This window comes from Somniosus microcephalus, chromosome 15 (assembly GCF_052327205.1).
Source record: "Somniosus microcephalus isolate GS21.2 chromosome 15, FLI_Smic_1.0, whole genome shotgun sequence".
Lineage (NCBI taxonomy): Eukaryota > Metazoa > Chordata > Chondrichthyes > Squaliformes > Somniosidae > Somniosus > Somniosus microcephalus.
In genome coordinates, this window is record NC_141001.1 from 111,320,892 (window position 1) to 111,341,467 (window position 20,576).

General features: G+C 44.6%; 1 protein-coding gene across 6 annotated transcripts in view; it reads left to right on the forward strand.

Annotated features, from left to right (window-relative positions):
• immp1l (inner mitochondrial membrane peptidase subunit 1) overlaps positions 1-20,576 on the forward strand; it is a 180,933-nt gene that overhangs the window by 159,156 nt on the left and 1,201 nt on the right. For 2 of the 6 annotated variants that reach the window (XM_086008288.1, XM_086008289.1), the window contains one exon: positions 3,059-3,296. In XM_086008288.1, the coding sequence (XP_085864414.1) occupies positions 3,059-3,247 (189 nt within the window). In that variant the 3' untranslated portion in view covers positions 3,248-3,296. Of the gene's footprint in view, positions 1-3,058; positions 3,297-19,133; positions 19,245-20,576 lie in introns of those variants that run through there. The other 4 variants (XM_086008285.1, XM_086008287.1, XM_086008286.1 and 1 more) reach the window with 3 other exon arrangements.

Here is a 20,576-nt window from a genome sequence, read left to right on the forward strand (position 1 = left end):
TAGGCTGTTAATTGTTAATAAACAGGGACAGGAATTTGATATGGGAGGGTTAAAATAACTGCGAACGCACTCAAAGTCCCTTTTAATGTTGGCCTTGTTCTAATTGGACCCTGGGAGACCGGCATCCATGAGCTGACTCCCAGCGTTGACTAAATCCAGCTCCCTTATCCTGGTGGCGGACTCGTACACCCACAAAATGCTGGGCCTACAGGTCTGCTGCCAGGAGAATGAAGCCAGATCTAGCCGTGTAAACACTGGGGGGTCAGCTCGTGAATGCTAATCCAAATTATGGGGAACTTAAAACAATCACTATCAGTAAAGAAAAAGTACTCGGTAAAATAATGGGACTAAAGGTGGACAAGTCCCTTGGACCTGAAGGCCTGCATCCTAGGGTCTTAAAAGAAGTGGCTGCAGAGATAGTGGATGCATTGGTTGCAATGTACCAAAATTCTCTGGATTCTGGAGAGGTCCTAGCAGATTGGAAAACCGCAAATGTAACGCCACTATTTAAGAAGGGAGGTAGACGGAAAGCAGGAAACTATAGACCAGTTAGCCTAACATCTGTCATTGGGAAAATGCTGGAGTCCATTATTAAGGAAGCAATAGCAGGACATTTAGAAAATCATAATACAGTCAAGCAGAGTCAGCATGGTTTTATGAAAGGGAAATCATGTTTGACAAATTTGCTGGAGTTCTTTGAGGATTTAACGAGCAGGGTTGATAAAGGGGAACCAGTGGATGTGGTGTATTTGGATTTCCAGAAGGCATTCGATAAGGTGTCACATAAAAGGTTACTGCACAAGATAAGAGCTCACAGGGTTGGGGGTAATATATTAGCATGGATAAGGGATTGGCTAACTAACAGAAAACAGAGAGTCGGGATAAATGGGTCATTTTCCGGTTGGCAAATGGTAACTAGTGGGGTGCCACAGGGATCAGTGCTGGGGCCTCAACTATTTACAATCTATATTAATGACTTGGATGAAGGGACCGAGTGTAATGTAGCCAAATTTGCTGATGATAAAAAGATAGGTGGGAAAGCAAGTTGTGAAGAGGGCACAGAGAATCTGCAAAGGGATATAGACAGGCTAAGTGAGTGGGCAAACATTTGGCAGATGGGGTATAATGTGGGAAAGTGTGAGGTTGTCCACTTTGGTAAGAAAAAGAAAAAAGCAAATTATTATTTAAATGGAGATTACAAAATGCTGCAGTAGAGGGACCTGGGGGTCCTTGTGCATGAAACACAAAAAGTTAACATGCAGGTACAGCAAGTAATCAGGAAGGCAAATGGAATGTTGGCCTTTATTGCAAGTGGGTTGGAGTATAAAAGCAGGGAAGTCCTGCTACAACTGTACATTGTATTGGTGAGACCACACCTTGAGTACTGTGTACAGTTTTGGTTTCCTTATTTAAGGAGGGATATATTTGCATTGGAGGCAGTTCAGAGAAGGTTCACGAGGTTGATTCCTGGGATGGAAGGGTTGTCTTATGAAGAAAGGTTGAGCAGGCTGGGCCTATACTATATTGGAGTTTAGAAGAATGAGAGGTGATCTTATTGAAACATATAAGATACTGAGGGGGCTCGACAAGGTAGATGCAGAGAGGATGTTTCCCCTCATGGGGGAATCTAGAACTAGGGGGCATAGTTTCAGAATAAGGGGCCGCCCATTTAAAATTGAGATGAGGAGGAATTTCTTCTCAGAGGGTCGTAAATCTGTGGAATTCTCTGCCCCAGAGAGCCGTGGAGGCTGGGTCATTGAATATATATAGACAGATTTTTGAACAATAAGGGAGTGAAGGGTTATGGGGAGCGGGCAGGGAAATGGAACTGAGCCCAAGATCAGATCAGCCATGATCTCATTAAATGGCGGAGCAGGCTCGAGGGGCCAAATGGCCTACTCCTGCTCCTATTTCTTACGTTCTTAAATTACAACATGCATCTTGGGTACATGTAGAGAAGATGTTTCCACTTGTGGGACAGTCCAAAACTAGGGATCACAAATATAAGATAGTCACTAATAAATCCAATAAGGAATTCAGGAGAAACTTCTTTACCCAGAGAGTGGTTTGAATGTGGCACTCGCTACCACAGGGAGTGGTTGAGGCGAATAATGCAGATACATTTAAGGGGAAGCTAGATAAACACATGAGGGAGAAAGGAATAGAAAGATACGTTGATAGGGTTATTTGAAGTAGGGTGGATGGAGCATAAACACTGGCATGGACCTGTTGGGCCAAATGGTCTGTTTCTGTGCTGCGAATTCTACATAATTAATTTAACAGGACCGTAATGTTGACTCAAACATGCAGTGTTATACAATATTCTAAAAGAATACAAACTGCTTGGAGTTTCAAATGGGACAAGTGCCCATGCCTTTTACCACTGAAATAGTGCTAATGTAGAACTCTGTGTGGCATGCAGTTCAGAATTGCATCCCCGCTGTTCTTGTTTAGTCACAGTTTACAGCATTAAGTAACATCACTATCGTGTGCTGCAACACTGAGCGATAATGCAAGTCCCTCAGATACACTTTGTAAATTACTACTACAGACTGAAAGTGTCGAAACTTGCTATCCTCTTCTCAAGTAAATGAATTTGTCTCCGGTTTATTAATTAGAAATATTCTAATTATTTTGTTTCTGTTCAGACTGAAAAAGCTGTAACATGTGGTTTGCTTTGCACCTAACACATCAGAAGACTGCTAGTGCACATTAACTGCAAAATGAGTCAGCCTTCCCACTTCCACAGGCGTAAATTATCAATAAAATCTGCTCTGTGGACATCTCAGTATGCTTCTATGTCAGCACTACCAACAGTGACAACATTAGTGAAACACCGGTTCATTTTGGAATGCAATGGCATTTCTTACAGTTTTCTGAGAGAAGTAATGTGCCTTTACTAAAAAAAAAGGTGCTAATTTTCATGTATGTTCAGTTTGAGAGTATGTCTGTTCTTTGCTGTTCATTTCTGATACTTTCAAAGTACAAGCACAGTTTGCAGTTATGCTTGTGTCAAATAGGCTTCTCCCTTCTAACTGTTTTGTTGCTATACAATTAGCATGACAGGGAGAGAATATGCTGCACAAGATGGTACCTTCCCTGCACGAATTGGAGGAAGGTGCAAATAGCTGAAGAGGACAATAAAGATCGACAAACAGGGGATCTTAGGACTACATTTCTAACCCAAAAGATATATGCTAATTGGACACCCACATCCATCAGGACATCGACTCTCTACATTGTTTAAAAAGAATATGGGGTACACCTGCCTCTTCAGCACCAGGGCAAAGCTTGGTGGGTGGAAGCTCTCATTGCAAAATCCGGCACAAACTGCTCACGATTTTCTGTCCATTAAGATGATGGAATAGAAACTTGTGATCAGCTTGTGCCCAATTTTGCGTTTATAGACTTCCGCCCTGCCAAACTCTTAAGTCTCAGAGTCTCCGTGCTGAAAAGGAAAAGCTACCCCCAAACCTTTTGCAGACAGTAGTTAGGGTTGTCGAATCTGGTTGGAGGTTCAGTCACTTGACATTCAGTCACATGACAATCGCTGCAGTATGTTCCTGCGGTTACTTAACGGCTTGATATCTCTGCTTTGCTGGGGGTGCCAATGACAGACATTGAAAGCTATAGTTTTATACAACTGACTTGGGTATGAAGGTGCTGAAATTGAAGTTCAAGGATGACGCTGCATATTCCGTTATATTGGTCACCTGAGAATCTATCGCTTACCTTGCAAATTCTTCCTCGCTGGACTTGTCTTCGGAGCTGTGTCCTCCTCGTATCTCGGCTGCTCCACCAGGTATGGGTCACCCTGCTTCTGCCAAAAAAGCAGACGGGCACAGTGAATTTCCTCGTGGCTGGTCCCGCTCCACTGCCATAGCTTCACAGGATGTGCATGACCAGCAGCTAGCCACAAGGGATATTCCAGCGGGGAATCATTCAATCTGGTGATGGGACAGCCCCTCCAGCTCCATGGAGGCAGGTAGGATGGTGCGGGGTGGGAAGTGACAGATCAAGGCGGGAATCGTTCCCCGCGCTCCTGGTTTTTGGGCACACTTGAATTTCTAGTCCTGGTACTCATTCTAAGTACTAAAGGAAGCACCGCAACCTATAATCACTGCAGACCTCCCACTGTTTAGATCTAGTTCCACTAGTGTAGAGTGAGGACACCAGAGGATTAAGTCACTACACTGGTGTCCCCTGTTATTCGGAGACAAGTATATCAAAGGCTCAATCTGCTGTTAAACTAGTCCCCTGTTTATACATTGATACCAGTATGAAATTCATAGCTGGAGAAGTGAGTTTTCATGTGGGTTTTATAGTGCCACTGCCAAGTTTACTGTGCAGTGCATTCTGCAGTCAGTTTGATCTGAGCTTGGCAGTGCAAACAGGGCATAGGATGACCTTGCATCCTGCTGCATACCTGGCAACCTAAGAAATGCAACAAAAATTGATCAACAGCTTCAAAGGGACTGACATAGCCTCCACAAACTGACAGCTCACAGATAGCCTTGAAGTCCTGTTCATCCATCACCCCCTGTGCTCACTGACCTACATTGGCTCCTAGTCCAGCAACACTTCAATTTTAAAATTCTCACCCTTGTTTTCAAATCCCTCCATGGCCACGCCCCTCCTCATCTCTAAACTCCTCCAGCCCCACAACCCTCCGAGATCTCTGCGCTCCTTCAAGTCTGGCCTCTTGCGCAACCTCGATTTTAATTGCTCCACCATTGGTGGCTGTGCCTTCAGCTGCCTACGCCCTATGCTCTGGAATTCCCTCCCTAAACCTCTCTACACCTCTCTCCTTTTAAGACACTCCTTAAAACCTATCTCTTTGACCAAGCTTTTGCTTACCTGTCCTAAGGAGAGGGAACCGTTCACAATGTCAGCTAGCACGGTGGTCAGGAAGGGAAGTAGGGTTGTCAGCAGTTTTATGGGAATAGAATTGAAAGAGCATGAGGTGGGTCTCATGGACAAGGTGAGCTCGGAGAGGGCATGAGGGGAGAAAGGAGAGAAACTAGAAAAAGATGTGGGGTTCAGGACTAGGGCAGGGGAGAACCTCGGGGGAAGCCTGGCTTGGTGGACAAGGGGAAGGGAGGGATGTGGAAGAGTCAGCAGAAAGGATGGTCTCAGTTTTAACGATAAAGGAGTCCATGAGCTCCTCGCACTTGTTGGAGGTGAGGGTGGACGGGGCAGAGTAGAGAGGTTTAAGGAGATGGTTGGTAGCGGAGAAAAGAAGCCGGGGATTATCTTTGCAATCCAGGATGATCCTGGAGTAGTGAGTTTCAAATCAAAAATATTTACACTTAAAAAATTGCAGATATTATAAATATCAAAAGTGGTTGTAAGAATTTCAATACAACTTAACAGTATTTTAATGGGAATCTAACTCCCAAACATCTTGTTAATTAATGAACTGAAAACTGTTGCAACACAAATCTAAAATAATCTCCACACATTCTATATTCAGAAGACAAAACTGGCCCACTATTGCATCTCTCTGTCTCAGGCCAGTGACGACCCAGATGCAAAGGGGGGAATTACTTGGATTGAGGGAGTGCTGATTTGACTATTTTAAATAAATAATTTTTACGTAACTGCTGGAAGGGTAAGGCTACGTCCATGTCCTTGTAACAGAAGCTCAGAACTGAGCTCTGATGAAAGTTCACACTGAAACATAACCTTTAATCTGCATTCAAATATTTTCTGTTCTTAAAACCTTAAAAAAAATGAAGCCAGAGTTTATTGTTGGCGATAATAGCAGCTGGACTCTTAATGCCGTGCATATGACGTTACTTTGCTATTTTACTGGAGTCATGAACCCATTAAAAATAATGCTGATGTAAAATGGACAGCCGTGAACACTATCTTAGAAAACGTATTTAAATGTTACCCAATCACACCTTTCCTGTCTTTATACTATAGGTTCCTGTTACAAACTGATGGGTTAGCGGCTGTACTTGCATGATTTTTTTGTCTGATCGTTTTCTCCCTCTCGAGTTCTTGCTTTGACACAAATGATTCCGTGACCAACAAGACACTCGGGTGACCTGTCGCCACACTTTGAACCAGCTAGTAAGCAAAAATGCTGCAGGTTGCCTTTTGCTCGGTATCTCTCCCAGGCATCCCAGGTGAAAATGGGACTGTCTGTAACTTGAGAACTCAGTTCAAACAGCCCAGGCAGCAGCTTGTCAAAGCACTAACACACTGCATCACCCAAGGCACGCTTATTTTCGTTTTATGACTGTTACAATCCCCCCTCAGTCCTTAACTGTTCAATTAGGCTGTAATGAGCATTCTCTACCTGTCATTAAAATTTTCCCTTTGTATTAAAACATTTTTTTTTTAAAAACACTTCTCAACCAGTTTGCTGGATTTTATTCACCAGAATTCCAGTGTAGGTTTAAGGTGTAAACCATCTTTTGAGTATTCTGCGAAAAACTGATGTTTATCATGTTTATTATTAATAATCTTGGGCCTAGAAATTGGGTTTTGGCGCAGCGACGGCTTTATCGCCGGAAGTTAGTGCCGGAGCTAAGTCGCGCTGGGCGGGCCAAAAATTCACTAGTTCTGCGCCCAAACGGCTGCCGGCGCTGCTGAAAGCTGTTTGCGCCTGAAAACTGGCGCTACGCGCTGAATTGCGGCGCTATTCCGGCGCTGCGGCGCCCGCTGCGGTGCGGCAGGTTCGGGAAGTGCAGGCCTCCTCCTTCCCTTAAGGAGGAGCTGCCTGCACCCGGCCGCGGCCCGCGAAAATCATTGTAAAAATGAGCCCGGCACCTCGGACAAGTGCCGGGCTTGCATCTGTCCCGGCGGGGTGGGGGGGGGAGAAGTCCGGGGAGGGAGCTGCGGCCGGCGGGAAAGCGGCCGGCCGCCGCGGGGCCTTTAATGCGCCGGCGCAAAGTCCAGTAAGGCACCTCTGCCAGAACGTTGCTTGCGGCTGCCACGGGCGAGGCGGCCGCAAGTCAATTTCGGAGTTCGGGCGGGTTACCATGGCAACCGGGACGCTGCGCACACCGATGACGTCATCGGTGCCGGCGCAGCGCTAACGGCCTAACGCCGATTTAGGGACCCACTCAATTTCCAAACTGGCCATAACTCCGGCGCTAGGCCCTCTAGCGCCTCAAAAGCGGCGCTAAGCCTACCGAATTTCTAGGCCTTGATTTTTAAATCAGTTTGCACATTGATCTATCATATCTGCCATATGCGATATTTATAGACTGTATTGTACTATATGGTATTTTCAGACTGAGCACAAAATACGATGGACCTGAAATTGCGTTCGGAGGCTTCCCGCGGGCGAATGCCTCCGAACCGCAAATAAAATCCGTACTTACCTGATGGTCCCGGACCTACGAAGACTCGTGCTCCTGGGCCTGCGGGCGTACACCTGCGTAGAGGCCCACGTATCTCGGGCGCAGGCGGTTCGCAAGCGTCCCTGGGATCACGTGGGCCCAGCCCAACCAATCAAAAAGGGAGATTCCCATTGTGCTTATGGGGATCCCATTTATGTACGGAATCCCCATAAGCAGAATAGGAATCTCCTTAAAAAAAAATACATTTTCACACAACCTAAATAAAAATAAATAATCACACATTTTAAATGTTTAAAATTAATTAAAATACAATTTAATTAAACAAAAATTAAATTTTTTGAAAAATAACTAAACGTTTTTAAAGGGATCAAAAATATCCTAAACTAATTTTAAAGGTTTTTGAATGTTTTTAAAAAAATGTTATTTTAATATTTATTTAATCATTTAAAGCCTTATGCTGGTAAAAGAAGGCCTTACGCCTGCTTTTACCAGGCGTAAGAGTTTCGTGGGCATTCGCTGGGCAGACAACCCTGCGCCAGCGAATGTCCATTTCCTTCAGGTTCGTACGTTCCGTGCTTTTTGCGCATGAGCATCGCATGCAGAAACCCGGAATTTGCAGGGCACTTACGACCGCGTACGTGTGTGTATGCAGTCATAGGCCCCTGAAAATCCGGGCCAAGATTTTGGTCCTTCCAACAACTTTAGTAGTAGGCGCAGGCAGGTAGTGCAGGAGTCCCCTGTGACCATCCCCCTCTGAAACAGATATACCACTTTGGATACTGATGGGGGGGATGGCTTACCAGGGGAAGGCAGCAGCAGCCAACTTCCTGGCACCGGGGTGGTTCTGCTGCACAGGACGGGAGGAAAAATAGTGGGAGAGCTATAGTGATAGAGGATTCTATTGTAAGGGGAATAGATAGGCGTTTCTGCGGCTGCAAACGAGACTCCATGAAGGTGTGTTGCCTCCCTGGTGCAAGGGTCAAGGATGTCTCAGAGCGGCTGCAGAACATTTTGGAAGGGGACGGTGAACAGCCAGTTGTCGTGGTGCGTATAGGTACCAACGATATAGGTAAAAACCGGGATGAGATCCTAAAAGCTGAATATAGGGAGTTAGGAGGTAAATTAAAAAAATAGGACCTCAAAGGTAGTAATCTCAGGTGCCACATGCTAGTCAGAGTAGAAATAGAAGGATATTTCAGCTGAATATGTGGCTAGCGGAATGGTGCCAGGGGGAGGGATTCAAATTCCTGGGACATTGGAACCGGTTCTGGGGGAGGTGGGACCAGTACAAAACGGATGGTTTGCACCTGGGCAGGGCCGGGACCGATATCCTAGGGGGAGTGTTTGCTACTGCTCTGGGGGAGGGTTTAAACTAAAATGGCAGGGGGTTGGGAACCTGAGCGGGGAGACAGAGGAAAGGGAAACAAGGATAAAAGCAAAAGACAGGAAGGAGAAAAAACAAAAGTGGCAGACAGAGAAATCAAGGGTTTAAATCAAACATGGTCACAGTAAATAATAATTCTAAAAGATCTAAGAGCGTTAAAAAAACAAGCCTGCAGGCTTTGTGTCTTAATGCAAGGAGCATTCGTAATAAGGTGGATGAATTAGCTGCGCAAATAGAGGTAAACGAATATGATATGATTGGCATTACGGAAACATGGCTCCAGGGTGGCCAAGGCTGGGAACTCAACATCCAGGGGTATTCAATATTCAGGAAAGATAGGCAAAAAGGAAAATGAGGTGGGGTAGCATTGCTGGTTAAAATGGGGATAAATACAATTGTAAGGAAGGATATTAGCTCTGATAATGTGGAATCTGTATGGGCAGAACTGAGAAATACCAAGGGGCAGAAAACATTAGTGGAAGTGGTATATAGATCTCCAAACAGTAATGCGGAGGTTGGGGATGGCATTAAAAGGGAAATTAGAGAAGCGTGCAATAAGGGCACAGCAGTTATCATGGGTGACTTTAATCTACATATAGATTGGGCTAACCAAATTACTAACAATACTGTGGAGGAGGAATTCCTGGAGTGTATACAGGATGGTTTCCTGGACCAATATGTCGAGGAACCAACTAGAGATCAGGCCATCTTAGACTGGGTATTATGTAATAAGAACATCAGAAATAGGAGCAGGAGTAGGCCAATCGGCCCCTCGAGCCTGCTCCGCCATTTAATAAGATCATGGCTGATCTGATCCTAACCGCCAATCTACTATCACAGAACCATCTCCTGAATCTAACAGAATTAGACACACGAAATAGGAGCAGGATCAGGCTACACGGCCCCTGGACCCGCTCCGCTACCCACAGGGCCATGACCGATCCGAACCTAGACTCATGTCCAAATTCCTGCCCGCTCCCCGTAACCCTTAATTCCCTTTACTTCTAGGAAACTGTCTATTTCTGTTTTAAATTTATGTAATGATGTAGCTTCTACAGCTTTTTGGGGCAGCATATTCCATGGACCTACCACCCTCTGAGTGAAGTAGTTCCTCCTCATCTCAGTTTTGAAAGAGCAGCCCCTTATTCTAAGACTATGCCCCCTAGTTCTAGTTTCACCCATCATCGGGAACATCCTCCCCGCATCCACCCGATCCAACCCCTTCACAATCTTATATGTTTCAATAAGATCGCCTCTCATTCTTCTGAACTCCAATGAGTAGAGTCCCAATCTACTCAACCTCTCCTCATATGTCCATCCCCTCATCCCCGGGATTAACCGAGTGAACCTTCTTTGTACTGACTCGAGAGCAAGTATGTCTTTTCTTAAGTATGGACACCAAAACTGTATGCAGTATTCCAGGTGCGGTCTCACCAATACCTTCTACAACTGAAGCAATACCTCCCTATTTTTATATTCTATCCCCCTCGCAATGAAAGCCAACATTCCATTGGCCTTCTTAATCACTTGCTGCACCTGCATACTAACCTTTTGAGTTTCGTGCACCAGGACCCCCAGATCCCTTTGTACTTCAGTACTTTCCAGTTTCTTGCCATTAAGATAATAACTTGCTGTACGATTTTTCCTGCCAAAGTGCATAACCTCACACTTTCCAGTATTGTATTCCATCTGCCAAATCTCTGCCCACTTACTTAGCCTGTTGATGTCCCCTTGCAGGTTTTTTATGTCCTCCTCACTCACTACTTTCCCTCCCATCTTAGTATCATCTGCAAACTTTGATATGTTACACTCGGTCCCCTCCTCCAAATCGTTAATATAGATTGTAAGAGTTGGGGACCCAGCACTGACCCCTGCGGAACACCACTAGTTACTGATTGCCAGTCTGAGAATGAACCATTTATCCCAACTCTCTGCCTTCTGTTAGATAGCCAATCTTCTATCCATGCCAGAATATTACCCCCAATCCCGTGATTTTGTTATCTTAAGCAATAATCTTTTGTGTGGCACCTTGTCAAATGCCTTTTGGAAGTCTAAATATACTACGTCCACTGGTTCCCCTTTATCCACCCTATATGTTACTTCCTCAAAGAACTCCAGCAAATTTGTCAAACATGACTTCCCCTTCATAAAACCATGCTGACTTTGTCCTATTAAATTATGATTATCCAAATGTCCAGGGAGTTTTGGAAAATTATTACTAATGCATCCACAATCCCTACCGCCACTTCCCTCAAGACCTAGGATGTAAGCCATCAGGTCCAGGTGATTTATCCGCCTTGAGTCCCATTATTTTACCGAGTACCACTTCCTTAGTGATTTTGATCGTGTTTAGCTCCTCCCCCCCTATAGCCCCCTGTTTGTCCAGTGTTGGGATATTCTTAGTGTCTTCTACTGTAAAGACTGATACAAAATATTCATTCAGTGTTTTTGCCATCTCCTTATTTCCCACCATTAATTTTCCGGTCTCATCCTCTAAGGGACCAACATTTACTTTAGCCACCCTTTTTCTTTTTATATAACTATAAAAACTCTTACTACTGTATCTGTTTTTATATTTTTTGCTAATTTACTTTCATAATCTATCTTCCCTTTCTTAATCAATCTTTTTGTTATTTTTTGCTGTCTTTTAAAGTTTTCCCAATCCTCTATCCTCCCACTAGATTTGGCTACCTTATATGCCCTTGTTTTTAGTCGAATACTATCCTTAATTTCTTTACTTAGCCACAGATGGCTGTCTTTTCTTTTACACCCTTTTCTTCTCAGTGGAATATATATTTTTTGGAAGTTGTAAAATAACTCCTTAAATGTACACCACTGATCATGTATCGTCTTACCCTTTAATCTATTTTCCCAATCCACTCTACTCAATTCCGCTCTCATACCTTCATAGTCTCCTTTATTCAAGCTTAGCACGCTTGTTTGAGATCCAACCTTCTCACCCTCTAATTGAATATGGAATTCAACCATGTTATGGTCACTCATTCCAAGGGGATCCTTTACTAGGACATTTTTAATTAATCCTGTCTCGTTACACAGGACCAGATCTAAGGTTGCTTGCCCCCTGGTCGGTTCAGTTACATACTGCTCAAGAAACCCATCCCTAATACACTCAATGAACTCATCCTCAAGGCAGCCCTGCCCAATTTGATTTGTCCAATTAATATGATCGTTAAAATCCCCCATAATTATAGATGTTCTCTTATTACAAGCCTCAACTATTTCCTGATTGATACTCCGTCCAACAGAGTTGCAACTGTTCGGAGGCCTATAGACTACGCCCACTAGTGGTTTTTTCCCCTTATTATTCCTTATCTCCACCCAAACTGTTTCATTATCCTGATCTTTTGCCCCAATATCATTTCTCTGTATTACAGTGATTCCTTCCTTTATTAACATAGCCACCCCACCTCCCCTTCCTTCCTGCCTGTCCTTCCTGATCGTTAAATAACCTGGTATGTTTAATTCCCAGGCATTGTCACCCTGCAGCCATGTTTCTGTAATGGCCACAAGATCATACCCATATGTAGTTATTTGTGCCATTAACTCGTCTATTTTGTTACGAATGCTATGTGCATTCAGATAGAGAACTTTCAAATATGTTTTGTGACACTTAGTTCCTGCTTTTGCCCTTTTTATTACTTTACCTTTTACTCCATACCTTCTGCCCCTTCCTGACACGCTCTGGTTTTTAATTTCCCCACTGCTACCTAAGTCTATGACCTTCTCTGTTGTCATTTTTATTATTTGCTCTCTAGGAACCTCCCCCCCACTAGTTAGTTTAAAGCCCTCTCTACAGCCCTAGTTATATGATCCGCCAGGACTCTAGTCCCAGCACTGGCCAAGTGAAGCCCGTCCCAACGGAACAGCTCCCTCCTGCCCCAGTACTGGTGCCAGTGTCCCAGGAAGCAAAACCCATTTCTCCCACACCAGTCTTTGAGCCACGCATTTAACTCTCTAATTTTATTTGTCCTAGCCAAATTCGCTCGTGGCTCAGGTAATAATCCAGAGATTATTACCCTTGAGGTTCTGTTTTTTAATTTGACCCCTAGCTGCTCATACTCCTTTAACAGAACCGGCTTCCTAGTCCTATCTACGTCGTTTGTACCAACATGGACCACGACAACTGGATCCACCCTCTCCCACTGCAAGTTTCTTTCCAGCCCAGAGGAGATGTCCTTAACCCTGGCACCGGGTAGGCAACACAGCCTTCAGGACTCTCGCTCTCGGCTGCAGAGAACTCTATCTATCCCCCTAATAATACTATCCCCTACCACTACAACATTTCTATTTACTCCCCCCTCTTGAATGGCCCCCCGTTCCATGGTGCTGTGGCCAGGTTGCTCATCCTCCCTGCAGTCCCTGCTCCTGTCCCCACAGGGAGTAAGAACCTCGAACCTGGTGGACAAGAGCAAGGGCTGCGGCTCCTCCAGCTCTACCTCCTGGATCCCCGTACCTGCCTCACTCGTAGTCACACTGTCCTGTCCCTGACCATGGGCTACATCTGAATTAATTAACTTCATAGGTGTGACCACCTCCTGATACACAGAGTCCAGGTACTTCTCCCCCTCCCTGATGTGTCGCAGTGTCTGAAGCTCAGACTCCAGCTCATCAACACGGAGCTGGAGTTCCTGTAGCAGCAGACACTTGTCACAGACGTAATCACCGTGAGCCTCAATGGGGTCCACCGGCTCCCACATCTCGCAACAGTAACACATCACCTGCTCCATTCTATGTAATTAATTAAATTTTTTATTGTTAGTTATGGACACCCTCTGCCCGATTTTAGATGCTAGTATCCCCTTTAATTAATTGGATTTAAATTAAATCAATCCCTTTAATTACACCAGTTAAATGGTTTACCAACAGTCACTCTGCACCAGAAAGGCCTTATTAACTACAACCCACAGAGTTAAAGTTTGAAAAGAGCACCTAACACCCCACTTACCCTAACTCACACTTACCCAAACTCACAGCACTCTCTGCTGACTCGCACTCACTGCTTGCTCGCACTAGCCTGGTCTTTTTATACTGTTTGTTTGTTTACAGCCAAATGAGTCACCCCTGCTGATTGGTTAGAAAACTGGTTTCCACTGCCTGCTGTGCCAATTTACTCCTACTGCAGTGTAACCTTGTTTTACTCTTCTTAAACCAACAGAATCCCAAATATTTAACTTTTCCCCTTTACTTAAACTGCTTAAGTAATCTTATCAAGAATGATTTAAAGAGAAATAACAATTCAAGAACTCTCACACTTACCCAAACTCACAGCACTCTCTGCTGACTCGCACTCAGTGCTTGCTCGCACTAGCCTGGTCTTTTTAAGGATTAATTAGCAATGTTGTTGTGCGAGGCCCCTTGGGTCGGAGCGATCATAATATGATAGAATTCTTCATTAAGATGGAGAGTGAAGTAGTTGACTCAGAGACTAGGGTCCTGAATTTAAATAAAGGAAACTACGATGGTATGAGGCGCGAGTTGGGTAGGATTGATTGGGGAATGTCACTCAAAGGGTTGATGGTGGATAGGCAATGGCAAACATTCAAAGATCGCATGGATGAACTACAGAATTTGTTCATCCCAGTTTGGCATAAAAATAAAACAAAAAAGGTGACAACGTGGCTAACAAGGGAAATTAGAGATAGCATAAGATCCAAGGAGAGGACATATAAATTGGCCAGAAAAAGCAGTAAACCTGAGGATCGGGAGCAGTTTAGGATTCAACAAAGGAGGACAAAGGGATTAATTAAGAGGGGGAAAATAGAGTATGAGAGTAAGCTTGCAGGGAACATAAAAACTGACTGTAAAAGCTTTTATAGATATGTGAAGAGAAAAAGATTGGTGAAGTCAAGCGTAGACCCCTTGCAGTCAGAATCAGGGGAATTTATAATGGGGAACAAAGAAATGGCAGACCAATTAAATACGTACTTTGGTTCTGTCTTCACAAAGGAGGACACAATAAACTCCCAGAGATGTCAGGGAACATAGGGCCTAATGAAAGGGAGGAACTGAAAGAAATCAGTATTTGTAGGGAAATGGTGTTCGAGAACTTGACAGGATTGAAGGCTGATAAATCCCCAGGGCCTGATAATCTACATCCTAGGGTACTTAAGGAAGTGGCCCTAGAAATAGTAGATGCTGACGTAATTAAAGATTCACTATGCACTTGGTTGTACATAAAGCAAGGCTTTAATTGACTTGTAACAAAACATGGAGGTCTAGTTAGTAGCCACAAGCTTCCTGTTTCCTGACTGTCTCTGGCCAAGCTAGGCCCACGCCCTAGTATTTACACTCCTCGGGCGGCGCCCTCAGCTGGCCGTTCAGTAGTACTTCCTTGTAGAAGTTTCGATTTATGACAGATGCATTGCTGGTCATCTTCCAAAATTCGATAGACTCTGGAACAGTACCCATGGATTGGCGGGTAGCTAATGTTACCCCACTGTTCAAAAAAGGTGGTAGAGAGAAAACGGGGAATTAGAGACCGGTAAGCCTAACATCGGTAGTGGGGAAAATGCTAGAGTCCATTATAAAAGATGTAATAGCAGAGCACTTGGAAAACAGTGACCGGATCGGACAAAGTCAGCATAGATTCACAAAAGGTAAATCGTGCTTGACTAATCTACTGGAATTTTTTGAGGATGTAACTGGTAAAATAGATAAGGGAGAACCAGTGGATGTGGTGTATCTGGACTTTCAGAAGGCCTTCGATAAGGTCCCACATAAGAGATTAGCATGTAAAGTTAAGGCACATGGGATTGGGGGCAAGGTATTGACTTGGATAGAGAACTGGTTGGCAGACAGAAAGCAAAGAGTTGGAATAAACGGGTCTTTTTCCGAATGGCAGGCAATAACTAGTGGGGTACCGCAGGGATCGGTCCTTGGACCCCAGCTATTCACAATATATATTAATGATCTGGATGAGGGAACTAGATGTAATATCTCCAAATTTGCAGACGACACAAAGCTGGGTGGGCGTGTGTGCTGTGAGGAGAATGTCGAGAAACTCCAGGATGATTTGGACATGTTGGGTGATTGGACAGAAACATGGCAGATGCAATATAACGTGGATAAATGTGAGGTTATCCACTTTGGTGGCATAAACAGGAAGGCAGATTATTATCTAAATGGCAATAGATTGGGAGAAGGGGAAGTGCAACGAGACCTGGGTGTCCTTGTGCACCAGTCGCTGAAGGTAAGCATGCAGGTGCAGCAGGCGGTTAAGAAGGCAAATGATATGTTGGCCTTTGTAGCGAGAGGGTTTGAGTACAGGAACAAGGATGTCTTGCTGCATTTGTACAGGGCCTTGGTGAGAACATGGGATTGGAGGCAAGATATTGATAGAGAACTGGTTGGCAGACAGAAAGCAAAGAGTTGGAATAAACGGTTGGGTGATTGGGCAGAAGCATGGCAGATGCAATATAACGTGGATAAATGCGAGGTTATCCACTTTGGTGGCAAAAACAAGAAGGCAGATTATTATCTGAATGGCAATAGATTGGGAGAAGGGGAAGTGCAACGAGACCTGGGCGTCCTTGTGCACCAGTCGCTGAAAGTAAGCATGCAGGTGCAGCAGGCGGATAAGAAGGCAAATGGTATGTTGGCCTTCGTAGCGAGAGGGTTTGAGTACAGGAACAAGGATGTCTTGCTGCAGTTGTACAGGGCCTTGGTGAGACCACATCTTGAGTATTATGTGCAGTTTTGGTCGCCTTATCTGAGGAAGGATATTCTTGCCATGGAAGGAGTGCAGCGAAGATTCACCAGGCTGATACCTGGGATGGCAGGAATGACGTATGAGGAGAGATTGGGTCGATTGGGCTTGTACTCGCTGGAGTTTAGAAGAATGCGAGGGGATCTCATTGAAACTTATAAAATTCTAACAGGACTAGACAGACTAGATGCAGGAAGGACGTTCCCGATGGTCGGGGAGTCCAGAACCAGGGGTCACAGTCTAAGGATAAGGGGTAAGCCATTTAGGACAGCGATGAGGAGGAATTTCTTCACCCAGATCGTGGTGAACCTGTGGAATTCTCTACCACAGAAGGCAGTAGAGGCCAATTCATTAAATATATTGAAGAAGGAGTTGGATATATTTCTTAAGGCTAAAGGGGATCAAGGGATATGGGGAGAAAGCAGGGACAGGGTACTGAATTTGGATGATCAGCCATTGAATGGCGGAGCAGGCTCAAGGCGCCGAATGGCCTACTCCTGCTCCTATCTTCTATGTTTCTATGTTTTACTAAACTCTAGACATGGGGGGAATTTTAACCCCCAAAAATGGGGGGTTGGGGTCAGGTGGGAAGTTAAATTGTTAAAAGTCTGAATCCCGACCCCAACCCGCCTCCACCCGTCGGGGACGGGCAACCAGCCCCTCCCAAGAGCTGGGTCACCCATTTAAATATAAAAATTTGGCTGGCATGTCTCCAATGCTTACCTGGCGTACCCCCCCCCCCCCAACTCCTCCGATCAGCCACTCCGGTTCCCGATGCGCCCCGGCCCTTGATCGGTCCTGACCCCCTCCTCCGGCCCTACCCGTGCTCCTCCGACCTCCCCCCACGCGATCCCACCCTCCCGCCTCCCCATCTGGCTGCCGGAGGGAAACCGAGGTATCCAATACAAATCAGGCCCTGCCGTTACATTCAGAGGGCCCATGGGAAGCCCGTTTTCCCGATTTCCCTACCGCTTCTGAACTCCCCCCAGCTCCCAACCCATCTCCCGATTAAAATTCAGGCCATAGTTTTTAACACAGGAGTGTCGAAACCTTTTGTCTTTGTGATCTACATAGGGCGTGTTCCCATTAATGTGGATACATCTCAAATTGCCGATACTAACAGACGTTCGTGTTCTGATTTAGGATTTAACCTTCCTTGAGGCAACATCTCATTCCAAGCATTCAGGTCCATGAAATTGAAACAGGGGAAACTTGCGAGCAAAAAATAAATAAAAGCTATCTGGGCTCACTGGCCAATCTTGTTTTAATGCATTTTCTTCCAAATATATATACTTGTATTAAAGTGGCACCCTTCTTGTGAAAAATTAGCAGATTGATGTGTGTTTCGGCTGCAGATCGAGGTAACTAATTCGTAAGTAAACTGCACTGCAAACAATTTGCAAAGGTACTAACATAAGTCAGTGTTCAAGGGAAAGGAATTCCTTTCCCACCTCTCTCCTCTGCCGGTCGTTTGTCCACACAGATGCTGTTGCATCTGTTGGAGTGAGTTACAGGGCTGTATTGTAAACAGGGGAGTTCAGATGACCTGAACTTAAGACGGGAGGAAGGTTTGACGACACAATGCGAATTCTATCCAAAGTATTAAGAGTGACAATTTTCTAGTATCATCAGCTGTCTGAACTATACTTGTCGGAGGTGCCGTCTTTCGGATGAGACGTTAAACCGAGGCCCCGTCTGCTCGCTCAGGTGGACGTAAAAGATCCCATGGCACTATTTCGAAGAAGAGCAGGAGAGTTATCCCTTTGTCCTGGCCAATATTTATCCCTCAACCAACCAATGACCAGATAACCAGTTTTTGTTATCACATTGCTGTTTGTGGGAGCTTGCTGTGCGCAAATTTGCTGCCGTGTTTCCCACATTACAACACTTCAAAAGTACTTCATTGACTGTAAAACGCTTTGAGTCGTCCGGTGGTCGTGAAAGACGCTATATAAACGCAAGTCTTTTTTTTGCTGTAATGAGAGCTAAACATTGCGAGTAGTCTTTCACACCTTGGCCACTGAAACTGGAATTTACTGCATTATTTTAAAAACAAAGGGCATACATGATTACAATTGCGTGCAAATCAAATCACATCTAATATGCTGGCATGCTCTTGTCCCTGTGCAACTGTCCCATGTCATATTTTAAACTTCAGCAATTTTTAAACAAGGCACTTCAGTGCTTAAACCTTTCCTGGGTGTGGAAGAATAACACCTGATAACAACAGTTAGTCTGTTGTTACCTCATAGCCGAGTGGCCTGTAAATGAAACACCTTCACCAGGAATAACCCGAAAGGTTGTATGCTCATTTAAAAAAGGGCAGAGCTCCACGGGAATGAAATGGCCTTCCGAGTCACCTCCCTGACATGTTCAGCAGCAGATTCATCAGGTACAGTCCTTCTGTTTTATCAGCAGCCGAGGTCATTATTTCGCAGTCTAACAGTTGCGGTTTGGGGACCTAGCCTGGTGCGGATGCTGCAGGCACCACTAATCTGTGCAGTTAATTTGAACAGGCCACAGCCACCTCTCTGTATGAAAATACACCTTGTGCCAGCCAGCTTATGAGGCATCAGTTTAGTGCAGTTATAATACCGACTAAAAATAAGCAAAAGCCATTTTATTTTCTTGTATAGATTTTGTTTCTAGTTGTATTTGTGTATCTTAAAACCCTCCAAAAAAAAATCATTTTTTAAATTTGCGTTAGGTGCCAAAAGGTCATGTTTGGTTAGAAGGTGACAACCTCCAGAATTCCACCGATTCCAGGACTTATGGACCAGTTCCTTATGCACTGATTCGGGGTCGAGTATGTTTAAAGGTAAACAACAGCAGCCCAAGACACGATGGCCCGGATCTTGTGGTCAGTGGCGAAGCAAAGGCGTTTGTGGAAAGCTTACCTTGGGGCCAGCGGCAAAGAGCTCGTGATCGTTGTGGGGAGAAGTTCGGCTTTTCCGACATGCAGCTGAAATCAACGTAGTATAGTGGGAATCCCATAGCGCGAGCTGCTGTGATGTCAACAAGCTGTCTAAGCAGCCAATCTAAATATGGAATTCTCAGACAGGGAACCAGGAAATAGAAAGCACTAATAGTCAATCACTTTAAAAAAAAATTAGAGAGCAAAATAAAGATTAGGATATACACATTGGGTTAAGGTAGAAGCTAAAATATGAACAAACTTTAAAACTTTTTTATTAATTTAAAAATCTAATAATTTTTAATTTAATTGAGAAATTGGTGGAATGTCTAATAGAAACTTAGTTTTTCAGGGCCAGAATGGTTGTTTATCAGTAGTTAATACTCAGATCGACATTAGAAACCCCATAAAAAGTTAGACCTATTCAAATGAGGTGTAACTGGGTTTTTAACAGCAATATTTGTTCAGAAAAGGGGAAGTTTGCATCAGATCAGTGATTTCACTGATTGCCGGCTCTGGGGGGGGTTGGTTCCACAGTGCAGCCAGTGTCGGAGCAGTGATTGACTGACCGCAACTTCAGAATTTCCCCGTCAGGCTGCACTAGATCCTGAAGTTGCGGTCAGTATCAAAGATGAAATGACGGCGATCGCTGTCAGTTCGCCATCATCGGGACTGCAAATTCCGGGCTATTGCTTACGATAGGATAGCTTGGATTATCATAGTACCTACATTACATCACTGGATAATTACATTAAGATTTGTCAAGGGTACACTGACTTCTGGCTACAAGTGTGGTGCTGGAGGACTGCTAACGTGGTACCGTTGTTTAAAAAGTGAGAAAGGGATAGACCGAGCCTAACCTCAGTGGTGGGAAAATTATTGGGAAAAATTCTGAGGGACAGGATAAATCTTCATTTAGAAAGACATGGATTAATCGGGGACAGTCAGCATGGATTTGTTAAGGGAAGGTCGTGTCTGATTAAGTTGATTGAATTTTTTGAGGAGGTAACAAGGAGGGTCGATGAGGGTAGTGCATTTGATGTAGTCTATATGGATTTTAGCAAGGTTTTTGATAAGGTCCCGCATGGCAGACTGGTCGTGAAAGTAAAAGCCCATGGGATCCAAGGCAAAGTGGCAAGTTGGATCCAAAATTGGCTGAGAGCAGAAAAGAAAGGGTAACGGTCGAAGGGTGTTTTTGTGACTGGAAGGGCGTTTCCAGTGGGGTTCCGCAGGGCT